The 13,859-nt window shown below is 41.5% G+C and overlaps 1 protein-coding gene across 3 annotated transcripts in view; it reads right to left on the bottom strand.

Moving 5' to 3' along the window:
* The window catches only part of CLIP4 (CAP-Gly domain containing linker protein family member 4), a 52,717-nt gene that overhangs the window by 20,602 nt on the left and 18,256 nt on the right, over positions 1–13,859 (bottom strand). For all 3 annotated transcript variants that reach the window (XM_090047207.1, XM_090047188.1, XM_090047197.1), the window contains 4 exons: positions 13,747–13,840; positions 11,590–11,751; positions 8,318–8,436; positions 1,415–1,651 (listed from right to left, as the gene is read on the bottom strand). In XM_090047207.1, the coding sequence (XP_089903333.1) occupies positions 1,415–1,651; positions 8,318–8,436; positions 11,590–11,751; positions 13,747–13,840 (612 nt within the window). The remainder of the gene's footprint in view (positions 1–1,414; positions 1,652–8,317; positions 8,437–11,589; positions 11,752–13,746; positions 13,841–13,859) is intronic.

Raw genomic sequence — 13,859 nt, 5'->3', positions numbered from 1 at the left:
CCCTTTGCAGCTTTGATTGTGCCAGTTAACCCATTAATATACTATTAGAATGCATTTTGGCCTTAGGAAGAAGGATTAATATTAAAAAATTCCAACAGGCATGCTTCTTCAAATGCAAGGCTAAATGTGAAAGTGTTAGCCCACATAAGATACCAAGAGTACTAATGAAATACCAAATGAAGTTAGAGTTCTGTCCATTCTTTAAATTTCAAAAAATGACTGACTAGAAAAAGCATTGATATCCTTTTTGCTACAAAATTTACACTAACTTGCATCTAAAATATCAGCTCACTGGTATTTTCTTTTTTTCATTATGCAGTGATTTATAGCTAACTAAACTTTCATATATTCATTAATTACTCTGTCAGAAGAAATGGTTTCTTGTATGTGTTTTGGTTAGAATTAATTGTGTATTACCAGCAACTATACCTTTTCTGACCTCATTTCAGCAATATGTTGAATGCAAATTTATAATTGAAAGCTGCTGTACACCCTTGAGGAAAAACCACTTTGAAATGAATCATTAGCATTATAAATCTGAATATACAAAAATTAGAAAAAATAGTATATGCAAATACTGTTATCAGCAATACACAAATATCCAAATATCAAATTATGCTAACATAAATAGCTGCCTGGACAACCGGCACAAATGTACTGACAATTTTTTTTGTTAAAAAATATAATCAAATTATTTCAAAGTTCTCACTATCCAAAGCAAAGAAAAATGCATGTATTTTGTGACCGCAGTAGTATAAACATAACTTTCCAAAGTTATTTGGGTAACTATGGCATGGTGGTTAAAAAAAAACAACATGAAAGTTTTTTAACTTTGAGGTAGAGCTAGAATAAAAATATTTGCATCTGTCCCTATACCCCAGCAAGATTTCATTGGAGATTTCAGCTTCATTGTACCAATGAAAGTTAGTTACTAAAGGCTAAACAGAATTAAGAGCACCTTTAAATCCTTTCTGGAAATAGTAACTAAATTAACCCTACAAAGCATACAGCCGCTCAATTTAAAGTGTAGCAACTCAAAATTGTGCAACTGATAATAATAAGTTCTCTCAAGGTCCTTGGTTCACCTTGTACCCACAAAATACATTGGAAAGACTAGATCTCACACATTTATTTCAATGATCTGTTAAGGAGAATTTGCAGATGCAAAATAGAGACGTTTCCCTGTCAACAACTGCTTTACAAAATGAAAATGTTCCACTAACACATAAGCATTCAGTTTATCATAAAAGGATTTCCCTTTGCTTTAAATAGGAAAAGTATCTTCATATTTCTACTGCCATCCACATTCCATACTTTTCATAAATGTTATACCTATAGTTGAGAAATGTGCTTGAAAAACACTAAGTTCCACTACAGAGAAGTTATTTAGGCAGTTTCAGTTTCATCCTTGTACCTTCTGTCCTGCAATGATAACACGATCTCCCAGTTTCAGTCCAAGTGACATAAGCATGGCTTTGCCAGTGACATGATCGTAGTTTGGAAGCATGGCCTTGGAGATGTCACATGATAAAGGCACTGCATCCAACAGCATTTGTTTGATTTCTTTTGCGCTGGCTGCTGCATCTGCCATCTCCAATGGCATATCCACTGGATCAGGAACCACATCTGCTGGAATCTGGCCTTTGTCATTCTAGGATAAAATAGCAGAGGAAAAGGAAGGGGTTGTGGAGAGGGAGGCATGAGTTTTAAAAGTTAATATTAACACAATGCAAATCCTGGCTGTGAAAAATTTCATTAGCATTTCTTTGAAATGGTTCAGCTCTTTTCCCTCCCTTTTTCTCAAGTAAACAGTGGCTAAAATTATCCATTGCCTGAATTTAGGTATCTGTTTCTATAATTATGGCATTTTATTTTCAAAAATGCTGAGCCCTACAGTTTTCACAGACTAACACAGCTAGCTATGTCATCTGGCCCCTGTGGCTCCCCACAAATATGGAAACTTGGCAGTTGGAGAGCAGCGGCAATTAACACTGTCACCACTCCCTTCCCACCAAATTGCCAAGCCCCAGCCAGGCCCCACACAACTGGATTGGGCCTCAGCCAGGCCAGCTGTGTGCAGAGGAGTCTGGCCCACAGACAGGATCCAGCTCATGGACCAACCCAGAGCTGCCCTTCTGGCCTGTAGAGCCAAAAGGCCGGGCACCATTGGACTAAGAGTATGTACAAGTAGGGTTACCATATTTCCCGTTTCAAAAAAAGAGGGCGGGGGGCAGTGGGGGGAGGAAATATGACTGAGGTGGAGATTGGTGGTCATATGCCCATGCCCTGCCCCCACTCTCAAGCCACAGCCCCCCCAACCCTGCTGCAGCTTCTCACTCCTAATCTGCAGCCCCCCTGTCCCTGCTGATACCCCTCACTCTCAGGCCACAGCCCAACCCCCAGCCCTACTGCTGCCTCTCACTCTGAACCAGCAGTCCCCTGCCCCCAGCCCTGCCAGTAACCCTTATTCCCAACCCGCAGCCCCCTGCCCTCCCTAGCCCTGCTGCCCATGCAGCTCCCTGCTGCCCCTGAAGAACTCCTCCCCCTCCTCCCTACTCTGCTGCAGCCCCAGCACTGACAGGCAGCTGCCCCCCTTGCACACTGATCCACAGATACAAACACCCCAGACAGTTCCAAGCCCTGACCCTCCAAACCCCATCCCTGACAGAGTTGCATGCCTGCAGCTGCTGGGATGCACACAGATGACCCAGACTCCAATCACCTTCCCCCGACTCACCCCAGCCCCAAGCAGCTCCTTGCTGGGGCAAGCCAGGAAGTGCTGGGAATGTGGAGGCAGCAAAATCCTAAACAGAGATGGGAGGACCCAAAAAAAGGACATGTCTGGAAAACCCCGGATATATGGTAACCCTAGAATAAGTGCTCACCACATCCTTAAAAAAAGGTCTAAGCATAGATTTAGGAACCTGACCTAGACATCAGATTTAAGAATTCTGGCCATTAACATGAACATAATGTTAATTTTAGAGGTATCTTTAGGAATAAAAACTTTCCTCGGTGTAAAATTAGAGAGCAATAATAAATTATTTTTTGGTGATATTCATGCTAATTGCAAGATACAATTATACTGGTACTCATCACATGTATGCAGCACAAGGAGAATAAAATACATGAAACAAAAAATTTTTTTAAAAGGGTGAGGTGTAGTAAAAAAAAAGGTATAACATTATTCACTGGAAAAAATCCCTGTCTATGGAATTCCTTATACCACTCCTACAGTTTTATAGCCCTCTCAAGCTCAGCCCCAGAAAAAAGATAGCTCTAATTCTATTCGTTAAGTCCTTTGTTCTGCCACAAATGTCAGGGAGACATGGCCTATCCAGGTATGGACACACTGCACCACATAGCAGCAATGTGCATTTATGGCCACCTACCACGTAAGCTATCCAGGGACAGTTGCACATTCAAACAATTTAAATAACCAATTTCAGTACTGGGTTTCCAAACATTTTCTTGTCTTCTTTGTTTTATATTATTTTAAACTTATGTATTAGCAATGTTGTTTTGCTGCACTTTGGCACTGCTTGAGGAAGACAAAAAAAGATAAACTGCAAGCTGACTAATGAAGCATAGAAATTAATGAAGCCATCTTTGTTTTTCAAACCTACTGCATCAATTTTACATACATTATGATGTCTGACCAAAGTTCTATTAAAAACACACTGAAAGAACATATAATTTAGTTGGTTTCAAAAATAAGAATTACCTTTGGAAAAAAAATCCTTGGGGCCAATTTTAAGAAAAAATGTTTAAGAGGTCTTAGTTACCATATTTTACTATCCTCCTAAAAACACAAAAGAGGACTTTTTTTTTCCTTTTTCAAATTTTGCAACCTAGTAATCTAATATACACTCTAAAAACATGCATACTTTAAAGCAAAAAGTGCTCCTCCCTCCCTCTGCCCACCCACACACAAAGGCATTTGATTGAGGCAAACTATAGTATTTTAAGGTAGTGCTGGAGTGATATTGTAGCCATGACAGTCCTGGAAATATATATTTAAAAAGAGGCAAGATTTTTGTGGGCGATAGCATTTGTTGTACCAGCTCTGTGAAGAAGAGTATCCTATACCCAAAAACTTGTCTACATGTCTCCCAACAATATAGTCAGTCCAATAAAAGATATCATCTACAAAAAATCCTTGCATACTATATTTTAAAGAACTTCTGCTTAAATTTACATTATGAATGAGTGACAAAATAGATAATAACAATGTTCTGAAAGAGAGTAAATCATCACTGGCACATAGGCTCTCCATGTCTCCTTAATATTTGCTGAGTAAAAGATATGATTCTAAGGGATTAGATAGCTCATGGAATTAATAATGGGAGGCATATCATATTTCCTTACATAGAACATGCACCACCCCCCAAAACATCAGCTGCCCAAAACTGGGGTGCATGTATTTAGCAGGCAAACTGATTATCTGACTGGGATAGAAGCACCCTACTTTGAGTCCTCCTCCTCAGTACAGCAACTGTTATATTACTAGTCAAGTAGCTGAAGGAGTCAATTGCCTCAATGGCTCACTGTTCTTTATTCCAGAGATTAACAAACTTCTCTCCTTTTTAAGGGTCATGAGGTTCCACTAAATGAAGCTAACCCTTTTCTATTTGTTAACTGCTCCCAGTTTCTCTCCTCCTATTTCACAGTTTTGAAGACTCTTTAGCCCTTTTCAAATCACAGGCCTGGAAACACCAGTTTTCAGCAATGACTAGGGTTTCAGCTTTAGTTAAACAGGAAAGGGAGGAGCACGAGTCACCTGAAGATTAGGCTCTGTCCCTACCCTACGCAGCCATAAAAAAAAACTTGTTTTTTCCCCCGTTCATTCTGCCTTTCAAAAACAATGATTTGGATGAGGGGGTGAAGACCTCACTGGCCAAGCTCACAGATGACACCAAGTTATGGGGAAGCATAGTCACACTTGAAGATAAGCTACAGATACAGGTGGATCTAGACAGGCTAGCAAGTTGAGCACGTCAGAACCAGATGAAGTTTAATGTTGAGAAATGTAAAGTGCTCGACCTGGGGGTGAACAATCCCCGGCACACCTACAGGCTTGGCAAAGGCAACCTGACCAACACTATGAATGAAAGCAAGCTGGGGGTAATAACAGACCACAACACGAATATGAGCCAGCAATGTGACTCTGCTGCCAGCAGGGCAAATAATACTCTGGCATGCATCAATCAATGCATCTCCAGCAAGACCAAGGAGGAGATTCTTCTGTTCTACTCGGCACTGGTCAGACCCCAAATGAAGTACTACATCCAGTTCTGGGCACCACACTTTAACAAGAACATGATACAACTTGAGAGAGTCCAGAAAAGGGCCACCTATATGATTAGAGGCTTGCATGGCAAGCCATACGAGGAAAGGCTGAGAGACCTGGGACTCTTCAGCTTGAAAAAGAGAAGGCTGAGAGGGGACTTGGTAGCATTTTACTGCTATGTCAGGGAAGTGCATCAGGGGCTTGGTGAACAACTATTCACCAGGGCACCCTTGCAGAGAACCAGGAGTAATGGCCACAAACTCCTGGAAACAGTTTCAGGCTCAACATTAGGAAAAACTTCTTCACAGTTAGGGTGTCCAGACTGTGGAATAAGCTCCCTCCAGAGGTGGTGCAATCATCTACCCTGGAAATCTTCAAGAGGTAACTGGATAGTCATCTTGCTGTGGTCACCTGACCCCACCTGTCTTTCCTGCTTGGTGCAGGTGGGCTGAACCCGATGATCTTCCGAGTCCCTTCCAGAACCTTACAATCTATAAATCTATGAAGGGTGTGCATTATATTCTGGGGCATGTTGTACTCAAGAACATATGGTATTATAGAACACTTAATCAGTAGCAATGGCTTTCAGTCACTACCAGTCTTCATCAGATCTGAAATGCTGAATTGAGACCCTGCCTGCACTACATTTTTAAATAGGAATGCAACTAGATAATCTGCTTGGCTTTAAATATGACTTGAGCCTATAGTCAATGACACAGGGCTATGATTCGGTTAGTATCCAGGACAGCTAACAATGCTTCACCATTTTCAGTGGCTAAGGCTGACATGTAGGAGATGTGGTCAATTAGATTACAGGTTTGTTGGTTTTTTACAATAGTGTGGTATGACATCCCAAAATACATGGAAAAAATTGCTAGTGGTATGAGATTCCCACCTAGATCTTCCTATGGTAAGGAGTACAAATAGTATTTTGATACTATGCAAGGTAGACATTAGTATGATTGTTGTAACTGAATATGAAATCAGAAATCCTGTGAACTTGATTTAGCTATGTTTGTTCTAAACAAATGCAGATTTTTGTTATTAGATATTGAAATGGAAGCAACATTGTTCTCAACCTCATTACACTCAAGACACCTTTCAGGAAATGCCAGCTCCTGACTTTCACTAATGTTTTCGCTCATTATGGAAAAGTAGTAGAGCAATTCTTCTCTTGCAAAGAATTCTGAAAGGCCCCAACAGAACTGAATGTCTTTGACATTATGGATTCCTGTTGGAAGTCCCTGGGTTTATCTTGTGAATCACGTGTAGATGTTTGCATACCTAAAAGCACTAATATTGTGCTTCACCTTTAAAAGGATCTCATAGCACCTGAGGATACAACAGCACCCTGGCTCAAAAATCACATATCTAGATGTTAGTAGGTAGGGACCCATTTTGTGAGGCCTTATACAAACACAAAGTAAAATGATAGTCTCTATCCTAGAACTAGATTAATAGACACAGTTGTGCTTTTAGTATGGATGAACTTATGAAGAGGCACCATGTCAGAAAAATGGTGATCGTTTTAAATTGGTTTCTACTGACTATCCAATCTAAACACATGTACCAAGGACTGACAGGGCATGAAGACTGAAATCACACTACTAGTCTTCAGATAAACAAACAATATAGAGGTAAATGCTTCTATAAATGTTACAACTCAAATGAAAAACATGGAGAGACAAATGTAGCCAGGGAGGCCTCATTTTACAGCAGCAAATGTGGAACATCAACTGTAAGGAACACACGTAAAGAGTTGATGGATATTGTGATAGAAGCCCTCCTGGAATCTGAAAAGTGATTTAAAAAATAGTATGGTACCATCTTCATTTCACCTCTTTGATCGCATGGTCCAGATACATACATAATTTACTAGGACCTATTATTTTCAGCAGAATAACAGCTGTAAGAGGAAAATTGCCAACAACCCATAGAAAATCATATGCTATAGATAGGTGCAACTAAAACTGCTGCTTTGCCCCCAGAAAACTCTGGGATCCTAAAACAATAGAATGAAAGCATGAAGACAAACAGGGTATTAACTTCAGTCTATATACTAATAAGTATGGACTTATTCTAATTTTCAAAGGAATCAACTAAAATCTTATACTTAAGCAAGTGGTTCTCGACCAGAGTGCTAAGACGGCACATCTACACATGCACATTTACTGCACAGTAACCTAAAATTACTGTACAATACAGGCACACATCTATGTGCATGCCCATACTGTACAGTAACTATGGTGACTTGCCATCTTGGGCATAAATTTGATGCCTGCATGATGTAAGTATCAAATTTACACCTGATAAGTTACTGCGCAGTAACGCACATGTAGACACCTTACTGCACAGTAACACTATGTGTGGACTGACTTTGGACTAACTTTAGTCCCAAGTTAGACCATTCACAGCATTAATCCACGTGTAGACACCAACCTATTCCCACTTACTGTGCAGTAAATTTAATGCAACGTAACTGCATGTGTAGATGCACACAGAGATAAGCAGATAAGCACAGGCTTAGGTTTGTCCCTACCTGAACAATTCCCTACTCTCACTATCTGGCCTCTCTGCAAGGAGGTAAGCACTGTAATATATATATATTTTAAATTGGGTGCCACTCAATTCACAAAAGTTATGAAGGGGTGCCTCCAAAAGAGCCAGTGACTTACACATTTCCTTAACTCCAGATCTTTTCCTTAGTAAATTGAATCACTAGCCCTAGGTTTATTTCCTTCAAAGCAAAATCAGTTAGGGCTCTGTCTAAACTGATTAAGATAGAATTGGATCTTGACATGGAAATCTAGGCTTGGATGCACAAAGCCTTGATGCAATACTCTCTCTGTAAAATATGATTCATGGTGAGGATTTTCTTATTTCTCAGACATTACCATGCAGTATAATACATTTTTCCCTCATCAAAAACATGAATGGCCTCTACAGTTTTTGGCTAATTTTCTCAAGTCATATTCTGAATTAACTAACTTTCATCCTTAAGGATTCAAGCAATCTCTAACATCTTACCCTGAAGGCAGGATTTGCTCCATGTTCCAGTAAACACTTGACAGCTCCTGTGCACAGGTTAAATGCAGCAATATGCAAAGCTGTTCCAAAATCAAAGTCACTGCAGGTGGCATCCACATCTGCAATTAAACATCACAAGCAAGAGAAAAGAAGTGTCCGAACATTTCATTTTACATGTCCTTTAACAGCCACTTAAATTTTACATTTATCTTAAACTTTATATATAACACTATTATCCATAAACCAAATGCTGATAAAAGGTGATTTTGTGTAACTTACCAGTCTTAATTCTAGCTGTATACTTATGCATAGACTACCTTATTTCCAGCCTAGTTTATTTCCAGGCATCTTATAGTCCTGATAACTACTAAAAGTTAAACTGCTGATACCTAGGATGCTCAATCATATGTGCTAAGTAACAAAAACTACTGTACATTTGCGTATGAGTTAATAAGTTTATGTCTACATTTCTATTTTTATTGATTGTTCATGCATTTAAACTTTAAAATATTTTTTTACTACCATCCATTTCCACTTTTGAGATGATAATTTCATCCATAACTTTCAATGTTTACATTATTCTTGGTATAGTGGTAGCATAAGTGAAACTAACTGTGAGAATACAGTTGGGACTAAAAAAAAAAAAGTGATGGCAGAAGAGTCCTATATTGACAGTTAGGAGAATCAAGTGTTATGTTCCACTATACAACTGATATCTAATAGGACAAGTTCTCCCCTAGACACCCCAATGCAGTTCAAGTTCTGATAGAGTGCTTACTTTCTAGGGAATAGAAAGGAATTCTGGAAGACAAGGTCAATTATGAACATGGAAACTAGCTGAGAATTCCAGATGATTTCACAAGCACTTCCATACAGCTTTTGTAGGACTTCCAGTCATTACTAACTACAGAACTGTGTAATGCCGAGGCACAAAGTCACTTAGTGTCTACTACCTGGCTTCACCGACCCCACTAAAGATGGAATAAAAGAAAGAGTGTTTCTCAAGAATGTATACTCTCCCTTTTGATGAACTCAAAAGTATATGTTACAAATAATTTATATTTATTCTCATGATAAGAAAATAAATTTGTCAGTACATGTAAACTATAGTGCATCTATCAAACAGAGATGAGGAATGCACTCTGCGTTTAACAGATTTGAGGAGTATCAAATTTTGAACAAGATCTTGCTGATAGTGCCAAATCTCATTTTGTTTGGTTTTTTAAGCTCGATTGACTCATATATCATAACTGATTCCATTTGTAAATGCATACAAGCCACTTACATATAAGCTTCAGAAGAATATTACTAGTATAATGTACAAAACAATCCATATACAATGTGGTAAGGCAGCTGCTGTAGCTCCAACCTTGATCACAGGTTGGAGAGGATGCTGTGGGGGAGTGGAGGGAAACAAAGAAGGTGGTGGGGGCAGGCAGGAGAGGGAGCCAGGCAAGGAAAGGCCAAGAAACAGGCAGGGCAAGGAGCAGCGGTCAAGCTACTTGATGCTCCTACCACTTGCTACCCTGCCACTCTCTTCCCCACTGCAGCAGTGTGAGGGAAGAATTTAAGATGACTCCCCATTATTTAAATTTTATACATTGAAAATTATAACAAATTTATCAAATTTCCCATGCATAAAATCTAATTATTAAGGGGTCATCTAAAATTCAAAGTTGTCTTGGATTCAGATAAATACAATATATAAATAAGGATCTGAAAAGAAACAGCAACCTGATTCTTATGGGCTAATCTGCCTGATAAGGTCTTCTTCCAAGTGCCAAAGGTATACTTCCTGTTAACTCAAAGCTCTGGAGGCATGAAAACAACTAACATGAACTAAGTCAGAGCAGGATGGTTTTAATTTCCTTTTTTTTTTTTTTTTACATTTCAAAATGATCATATTGGCTGCTGGCAGATGTGGGGGGAAAAAACAAATGGTGCTTTACTTTAAACTCAGCATGCTCCTGCGCTGAGACCAGCACTCGCCCAAAAGAAGCAGCATGTTAGCTGCACCCAGCTTTCCCAACATCTGTACAGATCAGGCACTTCAGTGCCAATTTTTTGATGTTTTTACCTAATAGCTGATTGAATCAGCCTTCAATAAAAGTGCCAAAAAATCCCACTGAAGCGCCTGATGTATACAGAGATGTTACAAAGCTGGGTCAAAGTAATGTGTTGCTGTTTCTGGTAAAGCGTGATTTGTTTGTTTTTTTCCATGTCTGTCAGCACCCATTGTTCTTAGACTGTGTATGTTAATCACCTACGTGTGAATGGTTAGTATGGCATATCTAGATCAATTTTTCTTTGAAGATTTGGCAAAGCATTGCCCTTTCTTGAGACAACCAGACAGGAAGAGAGGTGAACAACAAAATGGAAAGTAAGACATCTGTTTTAAAAAGGCATTCTGCTGCTGAAAGTCATGGTGACTGAAAAATTACTATTGAAACACAATGCTAACTGTACTAAGTGGCTGTAGTTTGTTCCCAGCTATCACAGAATCATAGAAGTAGGTCGGAAGGGACCTTGTAGATCTTCAAGTCTGACCCCCTGCCTGGGCAGGAGAAAAAAACTGGCCTCAAATGATCCCAGCTAGGTAGGCTATGAACTACTCTGTGTTGTCCCTAATACGTGGGGTGTGGACAGTGCATTAGGACAGAGTACACTAAGATTTGAATATTAGGGAAAAGTCCTGACTTGCCCCTTAAGTAGAGAGAATGAGAGAGGTAAAACACCTACATCACAAGGGATTCAGGGTTTTGCCTTTTATCTGCATCTCTACTTATAAAAGCCTGCTAATGGTCCACTTGCCAAAGAGCAAAAAGCTGCTGTTCAAAGTTTACCAAACTGCTTTCCTTCTTACCTGCTTCTTCCCTTCTGAGCCCACCTCCCATCCATCAGGGCACTTCAGAAACCCTGAGAGTCTGCAAACAGAATGATTATGCCTGTTTCTCTATTTCATTATATCAGCCAGACTTAGAGTTAGGTAAGGTGAAGCTACACTGCCTTTTTCTTCACCCCATTCCCAAATTCTCTATTAATTTATTTATGAAGTATTTAATCCCTTCCTGATCCCTCGTCTTTAAAAAATGCAGCTATTTGGCATGCACAATAGCACTCAGATTCAGTTCACAGAAAATGGGCCAATAAGGCAAATGAAAGAGAATAAGACATTGTAATCCTTTACAGAGGGTAATAGCACCTTTCAGCTATACTAAACACAATCCCATTGACTCAATGTATGATAAAAACTGGCATTTAACTTTGCATACCTTTTGGCTTTGCGTTTTTCAAAATGATACTAATAAGCTCCGGAACATCAAAGTAGGCAGCATAATGCAAAGCATTCATATTTGTCCAACGGCTACGCAAACTGATATCTGCACCCAGATCAATAAGTTGAGAAGCAAATTTCACAGCAGTCTCAACATCACCTGTAAAGCAGAGTTTTAAAAAATTTAATATAGGGTTATAAATACCAAGATATCATACAAAACACACCTGAAACCCTTCATTTCCCAAATTAAAGCTACATGAGGTGAGGTGTTTCCAGGACTAGGCAGGATAAGAATCATTGCCTTCTATCTTGTAACACATAAGTTAAGGGCTGGATTCTCCCTTCTGCTAAATTCACTTTGTGCTGCCTACACTGCAGCTGTGCCACCTAAGCTAGGGACAGACATTCAAAATGCCAGAGCCTGAATTGATTCAATCTTTGCAGGTTAGCCTAACCTGCAAAGACTGAACCACTTTGCATGTGAATAGACATTCACTTTTGACTCCAGAAATGCAGGCACATGCCTGCAGTGGCTCAGGCCAGAAGCCAGGGGGCACTAAAGCGACCCCTTGACTGGAGAGAAGCTGTGCAGGGGGGGATGACTGGCTGGTGTTTAAACCCCACCCTGGCCTGCAGGGAACCCAGCTGGGGTCTGCCTGGAGGGGGAGGGGGGAAAACAGCCCATCAAGAGTCCGCAGCCCCTCCACTCCCACTCACTTGCTGCTCCAGTGGCAGAAGCAGGGGTGGGGCCAGAACTCGGTAGCCTGAGGGGAAGTCGGGGTTTAATCCCCACACTGTAGGAGAAGGGGGCCAGTGCAGGCACCCAGGGCCGCAACGGCCAGATGCCAGTAGCCTGAGGGGAAGGAGAAGGTTATTCCCCTCAGTGCAGGCAGCAGCAGCAAGGGTCCTGACACAGCACCATAGGCTGAGTGCCTCCAAAGAGTGGCTAGCCAGCCACAGGGAGGGGGCAAGGAGGGAGCCAGTGACCTGGCTGCAGTGGAATGGGGAGCCAGGGCTGGTTACGGAGCCCAGCTCACCATTACCTCCCGCTGAGGCAGCCCCACGGGACAAAAGGCAGCACCTGCCACCAGCCCCACACAGGGTCCTCAGTTTGCAAATGGGCTTGCAGCTACAGTGCAGTACCCCACCCAATCCCTCTCCCAGAGGTGACAGTGGAGTTAACTATAATGGAGGGTGGAGGTGAAGCATCTGTCACCCTCTGCCTGCTCGCAGAGGCGCTGGGCACTTGCGGCAACCTGCCACAGGCCAGGGGCGTGGGCAGCAGCAGGGGGAGGCAATGGACTGCCGCAGCCCAGCCCGGTCCCACGGCTCAGGGGCATAAGCAGTGACAGGCCTGCAGCAAGCTGCCCTGAGTGCCCGGTGCTGCTGTGAGCAGGTGGTGGGCGATAGGTGCCTCACCACCACAATGCTTTGTTTCACTGCCATACCTGGGAAAGAGAGGGGTGCACTGGCACGGGCCAGTAGCTGAATATGCCCCCGAGTCATGGCAACTCCTCCCCTCCCACTTCTGGTGGCATCAGCAGCATGGCAAACCAATTCAATCAAATATTTATTTTATTCATTATCAGCTAGCTACTTGTTTTATACCTGGCCACCACCTTTACCTGCATCTGAAATAACCTGTTATATTTATTTCCTTCTTAACTGGTAATGAATTCTATATCATTTCAGAGAAGCTCAGAAAGAACAGAATTATTCAGAAAAGTTAAAAGCAAACACTAGAAAATTTAACATAAAAGAACAGTTTTGTAATGGAAGCAAGGCTGTCCCAGGGAGGGGGGAGGAATGAATCAGGGCAACTGCCCCAGGCCCTGTGCTCTGGGGGGGTCCCACAGAGCTGGGAAGAGCGGCACGGCAACTCCATGCTGCCATCAGCTTCATGTCTAGCCAATCAGCACCCATGGCTGAATCCACCGCTGAATCCGGCGTGTCTGGCCACTCGCTACTCTTTCTTCCCTCCCCCCTCACCCAAATCCACCGCCAGCTTCCTCATGTTCAGGGACAGGGCCCCAAACAGGCTGATTTGCCCGAGGCCCCGCACCCTGATCAGGTCACCTCTGAATGGAAAATAGGAGCAGACAGCAAGATGAAACTAGGCTCCCTCTTCTCTAATTTCTGTTTCATTACTCACCAATACCATGAGCCCCAGATTTACAGGTATAATGTAAGAGAGTCATATCAGTCAGTCCATCTCTGTCATTCACACTGCAGCCTCTCTTAAGGATCTGCAGGAAAACAGCAGAT

This window comes from Crocodylus siamensis, chromosome 1, assembly GCF_052110815.1.
Source record: "Crocodylus siamensis isolate JL-2025a chromosome 1, ASM5211081v1, whole genome shotgun sequence".
Lineage (NCBI taxonomy): Eukaryota > Metazoa > Chordata > Crocodylia > Crocodylidae > Crocodylus > Crocodylus siamensis.
This window is presented reverse-complemented; position numbering and strand designations above follow the sequence as displayed.